Source organism: Callospermophilus lateralis, chromosome 1, assembly GCF_048772815.1.
Source record: "Callospermophilus lateralis isolate mCalLat2 chromosome 1, mCalLat2.hap1, whole genome shotgun sequence".
NCBI classification, from domain to species: Eukaryota; Metazoa; Chordata; class Mammalia; order Rodentia; family Sciuridae; genus Callospermophilus; species Callospermophilus lateralis.
This window is the reverse complement of record NC_135305.1, coordinates 202395134-202409972: the sequence shown is the minus strand read 5'-3', so window position 1 is coordinate 202409972 and position 14839 is coordinate 202395134. Positions and strand designations below refer to the sequence as shown.

General features: G+C 43.2%; 1 protein-coding gene across 1 annotated transcript in view; it reads right to left on the bottom strand.

Moving 5' to 3' along the window:
- The window catches only part of Myrip (myosin VIIA and Rab interacting protein), an 85418-nt gene that overhangs the window by 2184 nt on the left and 68395 nt on the right, over positions 1-14839 (bottom strand). Inside the window, exons 10-13 of the mRNA XM_076869264.2 lie at positions 7348-7509; positions 3413-3517; positions 3239-3299; positions 1800-1918 (exon numbers count right to left, since the gene is read on the bottom strand). Of these exons, the coding sequence (XP_076725379.2) occupies positions 1800-1918; positions 3239-3299; positions 3413-3517; positions 7348-7509 (447 nt within the window). The remainder of the gene's footprint in view (positions 1-1799; positions 1919-3238; positions 3300-3412; positions 3518-7347; positions 7510-14839) is intronic.

Sequence of the window (14839 nt, the reverse complement as noted above, 5' to 3'; positions counted from 1 at the left end):
GAAAATGATTTTATAATTTCCACTTTTTGAAATTCATTGAGGTTCTCTTTGTGAATTAGTATGAAATCAACTTTTATGAATGATCCATGGAAACTTAGGAATTTAATGTGTAAAGTATGATGTTAGAAAAATGTCTTAATCAAAGCTTAATAACAACCCCATTCAGGGGCTGGGTTGTGGCTCAGTGGTAGAGTGCCCGCCTAGCATGCATGAGGCACTGGGTTGGATCCTCAGCACCACATAAAAACTAAATAAAGATATGTGTCCACCTAAAACTAAAAAATAAATATAAAAAAAACCCCAACCCTATTCAGGTCTCTAATTGGTATTTATTTCCAGCACACTGGGCCTGCCAAAGGCTGATAGGAGAGTTTTAAACTCACTAACCACCACGGTCGATTGTGCTGTTCTGTTGTGTGCAGAATCAAGATGGGCTCGTGACTCTCCTATTTCATCAAAATCAAAACATCCTTACTCAGCACGTTCTCTGAATACATCTTGCCTTCAATTCTACTTTGTTCGAAAGTAATGTTTCTGCCCTGTCTTTTTTTTTTTTTTGTGTGTGTGTGTGTGTGTGTGCTGTTTAGTGCATATTGTGCCTTGTTTCATTTTTAACCTGTGTGTATTCCTTTAAGGCCATTTATTTTTAATTCACTCAAAATAATCTATCGAAGTGAGAGCCACACAACACAAAACCAACCATTTTCAAGCAAATAATCCAGTGGCTTTGGTATGTTCACAAGGTTGTCCGCCCATCACCTTTGTCCAGTTTTCATACACGTGCATCACTCCGACGTCACCCCTTAGCCATCAGCAGTTTCTTCTTCTTCCCCAGCTCCTCAGCTCCCAGCAACCACTGCCTATGTGCTATCTCTATGAAGGGTCATTCGCCATGTTTTTTATAACCTGTTCCTTCCCTGACTCTCGTGGTCTGCCCTTTGAGTATGAGAAAGCATCTTTTTGGCTCTTGGAAGTAACGGGCAGGAACAAGGTGAAAGGTCAGGGATATTGGCTGACCACGGAAGGGGCGACGAGCAGCTCTGCTGCCATTTGGGGTCACATTGGAATGGCTGTGTCCTCCATGATGCCATCACCTGGCACTTCCGTGTTCACAAGAGAGACTGTGCACCGTGGAGGGGAAGAGGGAGGGAGAGGCTGGTGATGCCCAGAAGGCAACAGAGCAAGTTTGCTCTCACTTCAGTCTTGTCCTCCCAGACGTGACCTGCCGTCAGCGCAACAGGTGTCACGAAGGCAGCTTAGCAGGATCACCACTCCAGTGCAAGCAGCACTAAGCATCTGCTGAAACTCTGATGCTTATGTTGGTTTTTAAGTAAATGATCCTGTAACCCTCTCCTGATGATCTCTAGCGTTTGTACAAATTATCTACGGTCCACACCTTTGCCACGTTTAGGGGCACTGCCGACTCTTAAGGAAAGTGACATTAATAGCTAACAAGAAATTTGAAGAAAGAGTGAATCTGGATCCAAAACAGAATAAGGGCTCCTACACCTCACCCAGACCTGACACACATATTTTTATTTCTCTTATATCAAACCTGGTTTCTCCAAAGAGCTGGAGAAATAATTGAGAGGAGATAATGAAGAGGTGACCACCACCAGGTGGATGTCATTCCCCCTCTCTCTTAGACCCTTATCCCCTCCCACCCAATAGGCCATGAGGCCAGGCAGAAAGGGTGCTTCCTGGGGGCTCTGTTAAAGGAGCCACAGAAGGAAGACTACGGAATGGAGATCCATCAAGAGTGAAAGGAAGGGCATCAGGGCAGAGATGATGACATTTACCATCAAATCCTGGGCGGGGCTTTTCCTTTCTTTGGGCTCATTGGTTGAGGAGCCTTGGAGGATAAAGTTGTGGTTAAATGTTTTCATGGTGGTCACTGAAGATGCCTCCATTTTTTCAGCTAAAAGGAAACAAAAAGGAATAGGCATTACCCAGAAGATGGACTGGTTAGTAAGGAAGAAAGACGAGGTGGTCAGATCACTCAGATTTTTCTCCCCCCCCTAGACTTGGCACTTCCTTCCTGTACATTTTTATTTTTATGATGGATCAAATAAGTCAAGGCATCATGGGTGGCTATCTGGGAAAAGGTATCTCAGGGATAAACCATCACAGTCCCTAAATTCTTCTTTGCAATCCTGAAAAATATAAGAAGCTGTAAAATCTGCACAGTTTTATAAGTTTGGAGTCAAAAATCATCTGATTGCAAAACCTGACCTGAACTCACTTGTGGCCACTGAAGGTTCTTGTCCAGCATGAGGAGTGTGAGTGTCCTCACGCTTTGCCGTAAGGATATTTGTGTTTTGACTGTCAGATGCTGCCTGGACACCATGTTCCCTTTTTGGTACACAAGCAATTATGGAACACCAAGAGATCTGAGGTTTCAGTTAAAGGACTGTGGAACTGTGATAAATTTTAACTGTCCAAAATGGGGGGGGTGGTTTATAGACTATCAAAGTAAACATTTGATAAATATTTATTGAATGCCAAGAGGTGAAAGCAAGGTTCAAATGCACATCTCCTGACTTTCTACTCCCTTACTGTAAATCCGAATTTCTAGTTTGGCATCATCATCATGGGCTCCTTAATCCAAGGAAATGGCTGAACATGAACACAGGGTGATCTGACTGGCATCACTGGAATCCCTTCCTGGTGGGGCACTGTGGAAGATGCTTTTGGTGTCCTCTGTACTTCTTCCCAGTGGTCACCATTCCAGCACATTCTAACAGTATCCAACTGCAAGCACCACCACACTCTCTTGGAAGATTCAGAAGTACCAGGAAGTTCATGCATCAAAAAGTATCCCTCAGCCATAATAGATGAGAGTGGAAGGTCGAACACACCATCTTCCTACCCTGTAGGCAGGAAGCTCTGAGGTGCAGTCAACACTGTCTTCCCGAGGTCCCCAGGAGGATTTAGCTTCATTTGCCCAAAGAAGTAACTTACCAATTAATTAACCTGTACTGGCTTCCTATCTTTCCTTTCCCTGAATCCCCTGCCCACCACCAGTGCTTCCTTGGAACCACTTCCCAAATAAACTTGTATTCCTATCCTTGTCCCAGTGTTTGCTTCTGGGGTGACCCGAAGCAAAGTCAAGATAAGGACAAAGCTGGGTGCGAATTCCCCATTGTACCTGGTCCTCAAACTCAGATCTCTGAGCTACTCAAAGGAAACAATTCAGCCTTCGTCCTTTGGTAGCTCTGTGGTTCTGGTTTGAGCTTACCTTTCACTGGGGGAGCGGGTAGTTTCCTCCTCTGCTGCCTTGATGTGTCTATGGTTTGTACCTACAAACACGACACTGCAATCAATACAACTTTGGGAAAGCCAAAGATATCTTATCTTTTGAACTATCCAGCTCATGCAATGTTCCACCAGAGGGAGCAAGGGACAAACACACCTGGTTCCTTTGCTTCTGATCCCGTTTTCTTGTGAGGCGCACACACGGTGCTATGTTTAAGCCTGCAATGGTCAGGGCTGAAATCCGGCTTTCGATATCAGAAATCTTCATGCAACAGAAAGACGGGATCGGTGGGGAGAAGGTACAGAAAGAATCGTTGTTAAAAGCGTTTGGAGTTTATAAAGAACACATCTGCTTTGACGCATGCACATTCATCTATTCAACTTTTACCAAGCATTTCTCTATTTAGTGTTGCAATGAGAAGATAAGATACAAACTTTTCTTTATGAATTTAAATTGCTAGTTTGGTAGCTCTAGAGTGGGTTAACAACTCTGTCAGAGTAGGCCTAGGGATAAATGGAAGCCAGGCCACTATGGGAGAGCTAGCCTAGAGCCACCTAGATGGGCATGGGGTCGTGGGGAAGGGTCAAGGAAGACTTCTGTTATGGTTTGGACATGGTTTGAGTGTGTCTCCTAGAGCTTCACCTACTGGAATCTTGGTCCTCAGTGTGGTGGTGTGGTGGTGTGGAGGAAGCTTTAAGAGGTGGAGCCTAATGAAAGTTGGTTAAGTCATTGGGGGTGCTTCCCTTGCAAGGGACTGTTGTAGTTTTCACAGGACCCCAGTCAGTTTCCACAAAAGTGAACTGTTGTTTAAAGAAAGCAATCCGGAGTCCCACTGGCTTCCTGTTTCATCATGTATATCAGCCTATTTTCATTACTATCCCCAAAAGCCTGAAATAGGCTAGCTTTATAAAGAAAAGAGTTTTATTTAGATCATAGTTTTGGAGAGCCAAAGGCAGGGCATTGGAATCAGCTTACCTTGGTGAGGGCCTCTTGGCTGAGTCACATGATGGTGGATATGAAATGATGTCATAACAGTGGGAACATGTATGGGAGTGATATAGTACATCCCAAGACAGGAAGCTAGAGAAAGGTGGCTGGAGCCAGGCTGGCTCTGTTTACAGCAACCCTCTGAAGGGAACTGACTCAGGGATTCCATGAGAAGTACTTTAATTCCTTCTGTGGGCAGCACCCTCAGTGACCTAAGGACCTCCCACCCGGCCTCACCTCTTTCCACATTGCCACCCTGGGGGTTATGCTTGTTCAAAGTGTTGTGAGTTTTTAGATTTTTTTTAAAAAAATTGGTGCATTCTAATTATACACAATAGTGGGGTTAATTGTTACATACGCACAAAAAGCGTTCTGCGTTTATAGCAAACAAATGAATACTCCAACACATAAACCCTTGGGGGACACATTTAAACCAGATCCAAACCCTTACACCCCTTGATCTCTTCTGCATCTGTGTTTCTGGAGTTGTGATGCCATCTGCCATGAGACCCTCACCAGAGGCCAAACAGATGGTGCTACTTGTTCTTGGACTTTCAGTCTTCAAAACTGGTGAGTTAAATGAACTTCTGTAAAAAAGCACTCTGCCTCAGTTATTTTGTTACAGAAACATAAAAAAAATATTTATTCAGATTCCACAGGAGGCAACACTTGAACTTTAAAGGGCAAGTATAATTTAAAGATCTTGCTATCTTCTTCCATAATTCTATGAATCCAAAGCCACAGCATGAGGGTTTAGAGGCGAGGCCCAGCAGATCCCAGTCCAAAAACCGTCTCTTCCACTCAGGGGCCAAGTGGCCTTGAGAAGTTCCCTCCTCTCTCTGGGCATCACTTTCCTCATTTGCAACATGGGAAGGTCAGAGAGCTCAGATTTCTTTCCCAGACTCTGAAGGCAGATGTAGAGAGCAAGAGCTCACTCGGTGCCCAGGAAGAGCACTGATCCTCCCCTTCCTCTGGGATGAAGAAGGCACTGTCCCTGCTCTTAGAAAAGTGCACTATGATAAGGGCTTAAATACATGAACTCATTCATGCTTCAAAATAATTCTAGAAAGTGGGGACTGTTCTTTTTACTGTTATTTTTACAGACGGAGAGACTGTGGCTCAAAGGACTAAGGGACATACCCAACAGCACACCACGGAGTGGAGGGGAGAGATGGGAATCACAGACCTTTTGCTGAGATGGTGCTACCTGGGTGTTGCTGGGGCATCAGATAGGTAGCCAGAGGCAGGCCACCAGCCAATGTGTGTGTGTGGACCACTCCCAGACCGCAGTGCCTCCCCAGTCCCTCTACAATTTGTGCTGCTCAAGACAAATCTCACTTCTGCTGTCCTTTACTGAGGGCATCTTTGGACAAAGTCTACAGGGATCAGGTGCTATAGGAGGTGCATAGTTGAAACCTGAAGAGTCAGTTAATATGGAAGATGCTTCCCTTACCCCCTGCCCAAAGCAGGCAGTCTTGATTAGACAAAGAAGAATAGGTATATGAAGACCAAGTCTGTCACAGCTGGTGAAAGAATGCAAGTTAAGCTCACTGACAGCCAATTTCCAGTAGGACTCACTGTGAGGCTCTGCCCCTCCCTGCTCCCCAGATGCCTTCTTGTTTGACTCCTCAAATTTCATATTGAGAGTTGCATTCCTTTCATTTATAGGCCAATAAGTTGCACAAGTCTCTGAGAAAAATTTCAGGTTAAGCTCTTATCAGTCATTTGCAACTGATGTGGATTAGAAGATCAAATTCTTCTCTGGAAGCAATTTTGATGAAGGGCTTTCTCAGAGAGTCCTCAGAGATAAGGTCAATGGGAAAGCACTGTGTTGGCCTTTAATTTGCTGACTGTCAGGTTCTGGAGTAAGAAGCACTAAAACCATCAAGTTTTAGTCCAGAAGACAAAGAACAAAGAGAGACGAAAGAAAGTATTGAGGGCTGGTTTTGCCTGTATCTTATCTTAAGACTGCATGCTCAATGAGCCGTACACTTGCTAAAAGGGTAGACCAACTCAGCTCTGAGTTTCTTGGGAGCCAAAGTAAAGAGCTCAGGGTTGGATTCTATGCCTGGAAGTCAAAAGCCAGTACTCAGAGGAGCAGCATTGACCACAATGCTACCAAAGATGCAGTTTTAAGATGCAAAGTATAGAAATATTTTGAACCAGGGGTCTGTACTGAAGTTATGCTGCAGAGACCGGTGTTTCTGAAACCAGAGCAGCATATGGGCTCCTTTTAAAGGAAAAAACAAACAAACAACAATGGAAACCTGACATGGGCTCCTAAGAGCATGTCCACAAACCCCAGTTTGAGGATTAGTTGTTCTGCTCATGATCAGTTCTGATCCATAGTCAAAGGTCAAGAGAATATCCAAGAAAACTGTCAACAACCATCTTCACCAAGTTATAGAAACTACAGGGATCAATTCTGAAACAATCATATCTAAATCCTGCCTACTCCTCCTGCAAAATATTGGCCTGAGAAACCTATTTATCTGATTACAGTCATTTACTCATCCCATTTTTACCATGTGTCTGATGTTGTGCTAGGCACTGGAGTTGCTAAGTTAAGCTAGTCAGCCATAGTCCTGTCCTCATGGGGTTTTTAGTCTATGATGGGGAAAACTGGCTTTGAGCAAGCAACAGTGTGGTGAGGGCCTTGGAATTAAATGGGAATCTCCATAGAAAGATCCAGATCTGGATGTGGTGGTGCACACCTGAAATCCCAGTGGCTCAGGAGGCAGAAACAAGAAGATTGAAAGTTCAAAGCCAGTCTTAGCAAAATCCAGGTGCTAAGCAACTCAAATTTTTATTTAGAGACAAAATAGGGATGGGGATGTGACAGCTCAGTGGTCAAGTGCTCCCAAGTTCAATTCCTATTAAAAAAAAAAAAAAAAAAAAAAAGGAAGGAGATCCAGGTTTGGGTCAGGTAAGTTGTCAAGAGGAAACCAGCATAAGATTTTAAAGGAAATCTGATGTGTTAACACAGTCATGATTTGGGAGAGTAGAAGGCTGTACTTTAAAAAGTAAGATTTGGTGGAATCCTCCACCAAGAAGGGCCTTTTTTTCCTTGCAGGTCCACTCTGAACAGAAAAGAGAATTCTCACCTGGAGCTCAGCATGGTGGACGTGCGCTGCAGCTGTCGCCACCTGGTCCTCCAGAGCCTCCAACTCAGTCTCATTCGTGCCACTGTGGATACAGCGGGCAGCATCTTCCAGCTCACTCAGTTGGCCCTCCAGCCCATACACAGTGCCAGCTGCCAGGTACACCTGGAGAGAGAACATGGCCTTTGAACTCAGGTCTGCAGGTTCTGGTGGGACTCCTTCAGGGGACCCCGGTGATTCAAGGAAGTGAGAGAGAACTGCGCTCAATACTGGAGGAAAGGAATGGGAACCCCCATTTATAAACATTCTTCACACTTAAGTGGTAGCATGAGATCTTGTCACCCCCATGTCAAGCATACCTCCTGTCCCCTCCAACTTTCCTGCAAGGAAAAACAATTTGCAAGTTGATTTTGGTAATACAGGACAAAATACGTAGAATGAGCTGTTGTAAATTATGAGTTTGTCCAGTGATTTATAAAAACCAGTATCAAGAGAAAAACTTGTGATGGGTTTTTTTTTTCTCAGTAAGAGTTTTGGTTGGCCAGAAATGGTGGTGCACCACCCAGCCTTTCAGGAGGTGGAGACAGGAGGATTGCAAGTTCAAAGTCAGCCTTAGCAACTTAGCGAGGATCTGAGCAATTCATCGAGAACTTGTTTCAAAATAAAAAAACAAACAAACAAACAAAAAAAACAGCCTGGGGAATGTGGCTCAGTGGTTAAGTACCTCTGGGTTCAATCCCTGGTATCAAAAAAAAAAAAAAAAGAAAAGAAAAGAAAAAGAAAAAAAGAAAAAAGTTTTGGTTGGCATTTAGTGATTGAGAAAAATTTAGAAAACATGAAAGGGGTGAAACTGACTTAAAATAATTACAAATTTTGAGCCTGACTAATGACCTTCTGCTTATTTGAAACAAGTTAAGGAAATTAGAATGAACCTAAGGGGTATAGTAGGGAAAAACTTCATTTCTTAGAAAAAAATAGGATGTTAAAGAGAAACATGTGAAATCTATTTGTCAATTAGGATAATTTTGGGGAACTACTGAAAATGAGCAAATCAGGTAGTAATTTGAAAGTGGACAAACAGAAAGTAGAATCATTGGAATAATTCAGACAAAAGGATGCCAGTCAGTGGGAATTTTTGTGACAAACACTTTCTCAGCTTAATCAATAACGTGGTGAAATAGCCCGACACGGGTACAAGATGTATCTAAAGAAGGAAAGAACTTAAAGAGAAGTTCTGGAGGTGTGATGGATGTATGTGAAGTTCTAAAACATGATCACTACAGTTTAGAGTTGATCTGAATGAAGTGCCTGGTCAGGACTTCAAGAGTTCCTGTAACTAGAGTTAAAAATATAACAGAGCTGAGGAAGAGCCAAACGCTTAAGCGCAGGAGTCAAGCACCAAGTGATGGCTGAGTATCAGCAAGGAGGCAAAGAACCCTGAGATGTTCCTATTCTGTCAGTTCCTTGGCATGATTCATTCATCTGTGTTTAAACTGGCAATTTTACAAAACACTTCAAAGTGGAGCAGAGGCAGGTAGAGGGTGGATGAAAATGAATTTGACTGCATCTCCTCACCAGGTGTATTTATCTGGGCTGTGGGAGCTTCCTGCAGTGATGGACACAATGGACCAACATCAAATGACTACCCAGCCACCTAGGGGGCTGTGACTTAGTGAATTAAACGTCTGCTGCTATTGCCACATTTCAGCTTATCCTTTTGTATTTCTTTATCATATCCAGTGTATTAGGGAAATTCTGTTTCTAAAAGATCTTCACAGTTTAAGATAGCCACTTGTTCTTTGTCAAATGAAAGCAATGATGACTGCTTCAAAGGAATTCAAGTGGAGAAATTCTTCAAAAAACATATCTCTTAAGATAAAAAAAAACTTCTCTTGACAGGAGAAGAAAAAAATAAAGGTGGGGAGTCGGGTTTTGGGAGGGACACGGAGGGGCTGGGGAGGTAGGAGAGGAGAGAAGGAGAGAAAGAGAGAAAGAAGGAGGGATGGGGTGGGGGAGAGAAAGGCAGGGTAGTTTGGAGTTTATTATACTTTTGAAATACTTTTCCTTATCTGCATAAAAAGGTAAATTTACCTTAATAACTTTAAAGTGCAAACTTACAGTTTTTAAACAGTGAAACAAACTTTGGAATTACTACTTAAAGGAAATGAATAATTTAAGTGTGGCAAAGGATAAACATGACTTTGGTCTTGGAACCCTCATTTTACCACAAACATGCAAAACTCAATTATTGTCATGCTGCAGGACTGTAGTCACCCATGGCTGTTCACATTTTGAACATGATCATAGGCTGTTTCTTCTGTTATTATTTTTTTTTCTTCCAAGGCAAAACAGTATGAAATAGCTCCAGGTCCTCAGTAAGGCCAGAATGTTCAGCTTTACTTTGTGCTCCCTAAAAATCTGCTTTCCTGACATGAGGAGGAAGGGGACATTGAGTGGTTTGTCAGAGACACCAGCTGAACAGGAACTTCCAACCAGACTTCCAGCCAGAGTAATGACGGTGCCCAAAGGACTGCAGGATGGTGACGGAGGTGCTGGTGGGGATCGTCATGGTGAGGATGATGATGATAGTAGGTATTTCTTGGGCCAGGAATGAGCTAAGGATTTTATATGACTTATCCTATTTAATGCTCATGGCAAGCCTTGAGATAGGGACCATAGCAATCACTATGTTAAACATGAGAATATCTTATGTCTTAGGAAAGCTCAGTGACTTTCCCAGTTCTCACTTCTGGGAAAAGGTGGAACCCGGAAGTGAGCCCAAGAAGGCTGATCCCAGATCCTGGTCCCCTCCCTGCCCTATGATGTGGTGCTTCTTCATCTTAGTTGGAATGTTGCTATGTTCTAAATTTCAAATTTTAGCATAAACATACTACAGTTATCGTGGTTCTAGATGGGCTTGATAATGGCTCTGTTGCTGGTCTGAAAAGACAGAAGTTACATGCCATGTGGTAACAAATGGAAAGCACGTGGAAACGTTATTCTAGCAACCAGATGAATGTTCACCTGCAGTTGCTTGCTTAGTCAAGGTCCACATTCATTGAGAACTATGGTTATCTTGTTTAAGCAATCTATATCCTCTTCAAATTCTAGCCACTGGTGACCCCACTGGCTGGCTCCTAGTTCAACAAGCCTTTCTTTCAAAGTCATTCAGGGTTTGAAACTAGGTATTTCATTAAGGAAGGACTTCATAGTCATATGCTCTAAAATAAAGTGCTCTAACCAGATTTCTTTTCTGCAGGACTTATGGGTTAATACGTATCTCATTTTTCCTGGAGGGAATATACAAATTTCCCAAACTTATTTGGCCCTCGGCTGGTTGGGCTTGGCTTCCATGAAATACACTTCAGGGGACGAAGATAGTAACTGATAGTATTTCTTTTCTTGCTCTCTGGGGGCAGAGAAGCACCTGAGTAACCATGACCACCCACGCGAGTTCTATATCCTCTGTGCTGCTGTCAGTGTTACACAGAGCTTAAGAAGGAGGACCACCATCCTTTGCTGGGTCCTGGACTTGGTGGCAGAGCTGGGCTCTATGGGACAGTTCCGTGGCATCTGAGGCCACTATTATATATTACATGGGGCAATATGGGGCAGAGCTACAAGGAAACTGGGACTGCCCCCACTGCCTCTGTGGCTGGGGAGTATGGGTTACACCAAGTTGCTTGTGTCATACAGCAAAGATGAAAATGAGGTTGGTGCTCGCCTCATCTCTCCCACTCACAGCCCTGTGTGAATCCATAAGGCAGCTGCTGCTACACCTGACGTCTGAATAGTTGTTCTTGTTCTCTGCTGATCTCCTAGGTCTTTTTCTACCCTTCTGTGTCCTGCTTTGTTCCCTGTTTGATTGACTTATGTGAACTTGGCTCCCTGGCTGGCTGGGATGGTTTTGACCAATGGCAGATACCAGCAGGAGAGTAAAGGTAGGAGGAGGAAGAAGTTGAAAACATTTCTTTCCCTGTAGGCAGCAAGGTTCTGGTGGAAGCCCATCCCCATGGTCAGAGCTTCCTTCAGGTAGCCTCTCCTCTTCCCACTCCAGGTCTCCAATGGCTCTGGTTACACTGCCTGAGGAGTAGTCCCACTCTTTTCTACCCCTGCCCTTTGACCCTGTGGTATCCTGTCTTACTTACTAGTGCCCTCTTGAACCGCTCCTCTCCCAGCCAGACCAGAGCAAATACAACAGAACTCTTCACAGCAGGAATTTAAAATACCAGGAGAGAGAGAGAGAGAGAGAGAGAGAGAGAGAGAGAGAGAGAGAGAGAGAGAGAGAGAGAGACACTCAGGCATTCTGCTCAAGGAGGGGAGCCCCCATTGTGTGCTATTGCCAGGTTAGGATTAGCACAGGTCATTGCTGTCTTTAGGGGAGATAAGAGCTGATTTCATACCTAACACCAGGCAGCAGGAGACAGGAGTCAAAGCTGAAAGGCTCCAGGATCTAAAACTCCCATCCCCCTTCTAATTAAGTGGGCTAACAGCAGTTCTGAACATTTGTAGACTGCATATATGAATGTGGTATTTCTTTATCTTATGCAGCTCTGAAAGCCTCAGAAGCATTTTTTTAAAGGTGAATATTCTCAACCAAATGTTCTCTTTCATCTGAGTCCTGGCACTCGGTGGCCAAGGTTCAGGAGAGAATAGTGTGGCTATTTCTATTCCTGACAGTCCCTGGTTCCCCAGCAGGTAGACGGAGGCTAAGGAATGAAGGCGAGCTCTTCACAACCCAGATGGACAAAAGCCAGGATTTAATTAAATCAGCCGCACCCAGAGTCCAGTTTAAGAACCAGCTCTGGCCGCCTCCTGCTGCTCAACTCAATTCCAACCTGGAGACAGACCAACGGAGCAACCTGCCCAGGACTCTGTGATCTGGTGAATTGAAAGTCATCCCTTCTCTGATTAAACATCCTCAGAATTCAAAGGAACCTAGATGGTGTTTCTTCAGAGATGAGATTTGAAAAGCTGGAGGATGGGGAAGCAGGAGGAGGGGAAGGAGGCAGTTAACAGTTAGGGAACGGGAGTGGCATGGAAGGTGCTGGATTGGGGTGCAGTCAACTCCAAATCCAGCCTTGAGCCACAGGACCCTGCTGGGTCTTCTGACCTCTTGAATCCATCCTAAGTGAATGTGTTCTGAATTGAAAATGTTAAAGAAGGCGGGGCTGTAGCTCAGTGGTAAAGCACTTGCCTAGCATGTGTGAGGCACTGGGTTGGATTCTTAGCACCACATATAAATAAATAAAATAAAGGTCCACGCACAACTAAAAAAAAATACTAAAAAAATGTTAATGAATCCCCCCCCCCCCCAAACATAGTGTCCAATAAAAGGAGCTTACAAAAAGAAAACTCAGCACAGGCTAGACCCTTTTCAGTGTGCTCCTTGGAGAGGAAAGAAAAGGCCCACTGTGTTTTGTGTGTACTGTGAAAACTGGCCATTGTCATTTAAATTGAGGTGTTACAGGAATTATGCACCAGCTATCATACTTTGTAAAAAAAAAAAAAAGAAAAGAAAAAAACATTGCTTTCCTGAAGAATCATATTTTACTTTAATCTCATCAATTATTCTGTGAGTCTTAGGACCATCGGCACTAAAAGAAACTATGTCACACAGACACATTTAAAGAACAGAGCCCCTGTGCATCTGAAATAAAACCTTCCTTCCTTTCTTTCTTTCTTTCTTTCTTTCTTTCTTTCTTTCTTTCTTTCTTTCTTTCTTTCTTTCTTTCTTTCCTATTTTTTTAAAGGGCTTCATTCATCTGATGCAATCATCAGTAAACATTGGCTGTGTCAGGCTCTGAACTGAAGACTAGGCGACGGATGAGAAAGACAGCAGATCTTGTTATGCAGGAATTTGTATATCTGGTTTCCAATCTGGGGATGATTTTGCCCCCTCTCCAGTCCCCTAATGTTTTGACAATGCTTGGAGATGTTTTTGATTGTCCTGAGTAGGAAGGTGTTGTTACTGGCAGCTTAGTGGCAGAGGCCAGGTATGCTGTCTGATTGCCTGCAATGCATGGGACAGGTCCTCACAAAATAATTATTCAATCCAAAATGTCAATAGGGCTGGTCTAATGGGAGTCAGATGAATGAGCAGAAAGATGGAAAGTGAGAGATGCAGCCAGAGAGACAAACACTTAGGTTTTTATGGGAGTCCAAGGGGAGCGAGTTCTCAGCTTTCAAAAGTGATATGAATACTGGCATTTTTCACCTTGAGTCATTTTGATTTGTTGTCATTGCAACTTTATTCAAAAATGCCTGTACTAACTGTTGCTGATTTCTGGTAAGAGCATTCACGGTCATGCTCCAAAGGCAGGGCTGACTCTGCTGCTCTGAAAGATGAATCACCTGCCCGGGTGTGATACAGCTTTGTGGGAAGGGCGCATCCACAGGTGACAGTGACTATGATCTGAGTGGCTAATGTCCAGATCTCTCTGTGTCACTCTTGCTGTAGAGTATTGGAAAATTCTCATCATCAGACATGTGCTGAAAATACTCAGCAATAATTGTGGATATTTATATGCAAGAATTAATTTTTCCTTCTTTCTTTTCTCACAAGTAGGAGGGTAGAAAAATCAGTTCCTGGCAGATGTATCTGCACCTTCCCCTCCAACCCCACCCTCCTTTGCAGGAGCCGGGGAGGTCCCACTCCTCCCCTGTGTCCTGACTCTCCTGCAGGCTCTTTTCAGGCAGCGGAGGAGCTGGCACCACCAAAGACCCAGAGCCTACGGAGGGTCCTCCGTAGACCATCACGTACAAACAGGATGAAGGAGGGAGGAGACACTCCCTGCCACCCTGACTACACTGCAGTAAAAATGGATGATTTTTTGGCAAAGTATAATCACCAATGAGACTTATTTTACTTCCTTTCTTTCTTAAATGTCTTTTTCTTGAAAGTAGCAAATGTGTACTTGTCCTAGAATGAGAGAAAGTGCATCTGTTATGAAAGCTGGAATGACTTTTAACAACTTATTCCTTTGTATAGTTTAATGGGAGATTTATGTATAATGTGTGTGTGTGAATATATATATTTACATACATATATAATAAATTATGAAATTTATCAACTATATATAATAAATTGCATATATACATAACTATATACTATATATGTATGTATAAATATATACATAATTTATTTATATTTGGTATTAGGGATTGAACCCAGGGGAGCTCTACCACTGAGCTATATCTCTTGTCCTTATTATTTTTTATTTTGCAGCAGGGTCTTGCTAAGTTGCTGAGGGTTTCACTGAGTTGTTGAGGTCAGTGTCCAACTTGTGATCCTCCTGCCTCAGCCTCCTGACTTGCTGGGATCACAGGTATACGCCACCATGTCTGGCTTAACATGATATTTTAGAAGTTGGTTGGTGACATACCTGAAATATGAATATCTAATGTTTATGGGCTATTTATTTTGAGCTAAGTATTGCATTAAGTATTTTCTTTCCAGAGAAGAAATATATATTTTAAAATATACTTGGGATTA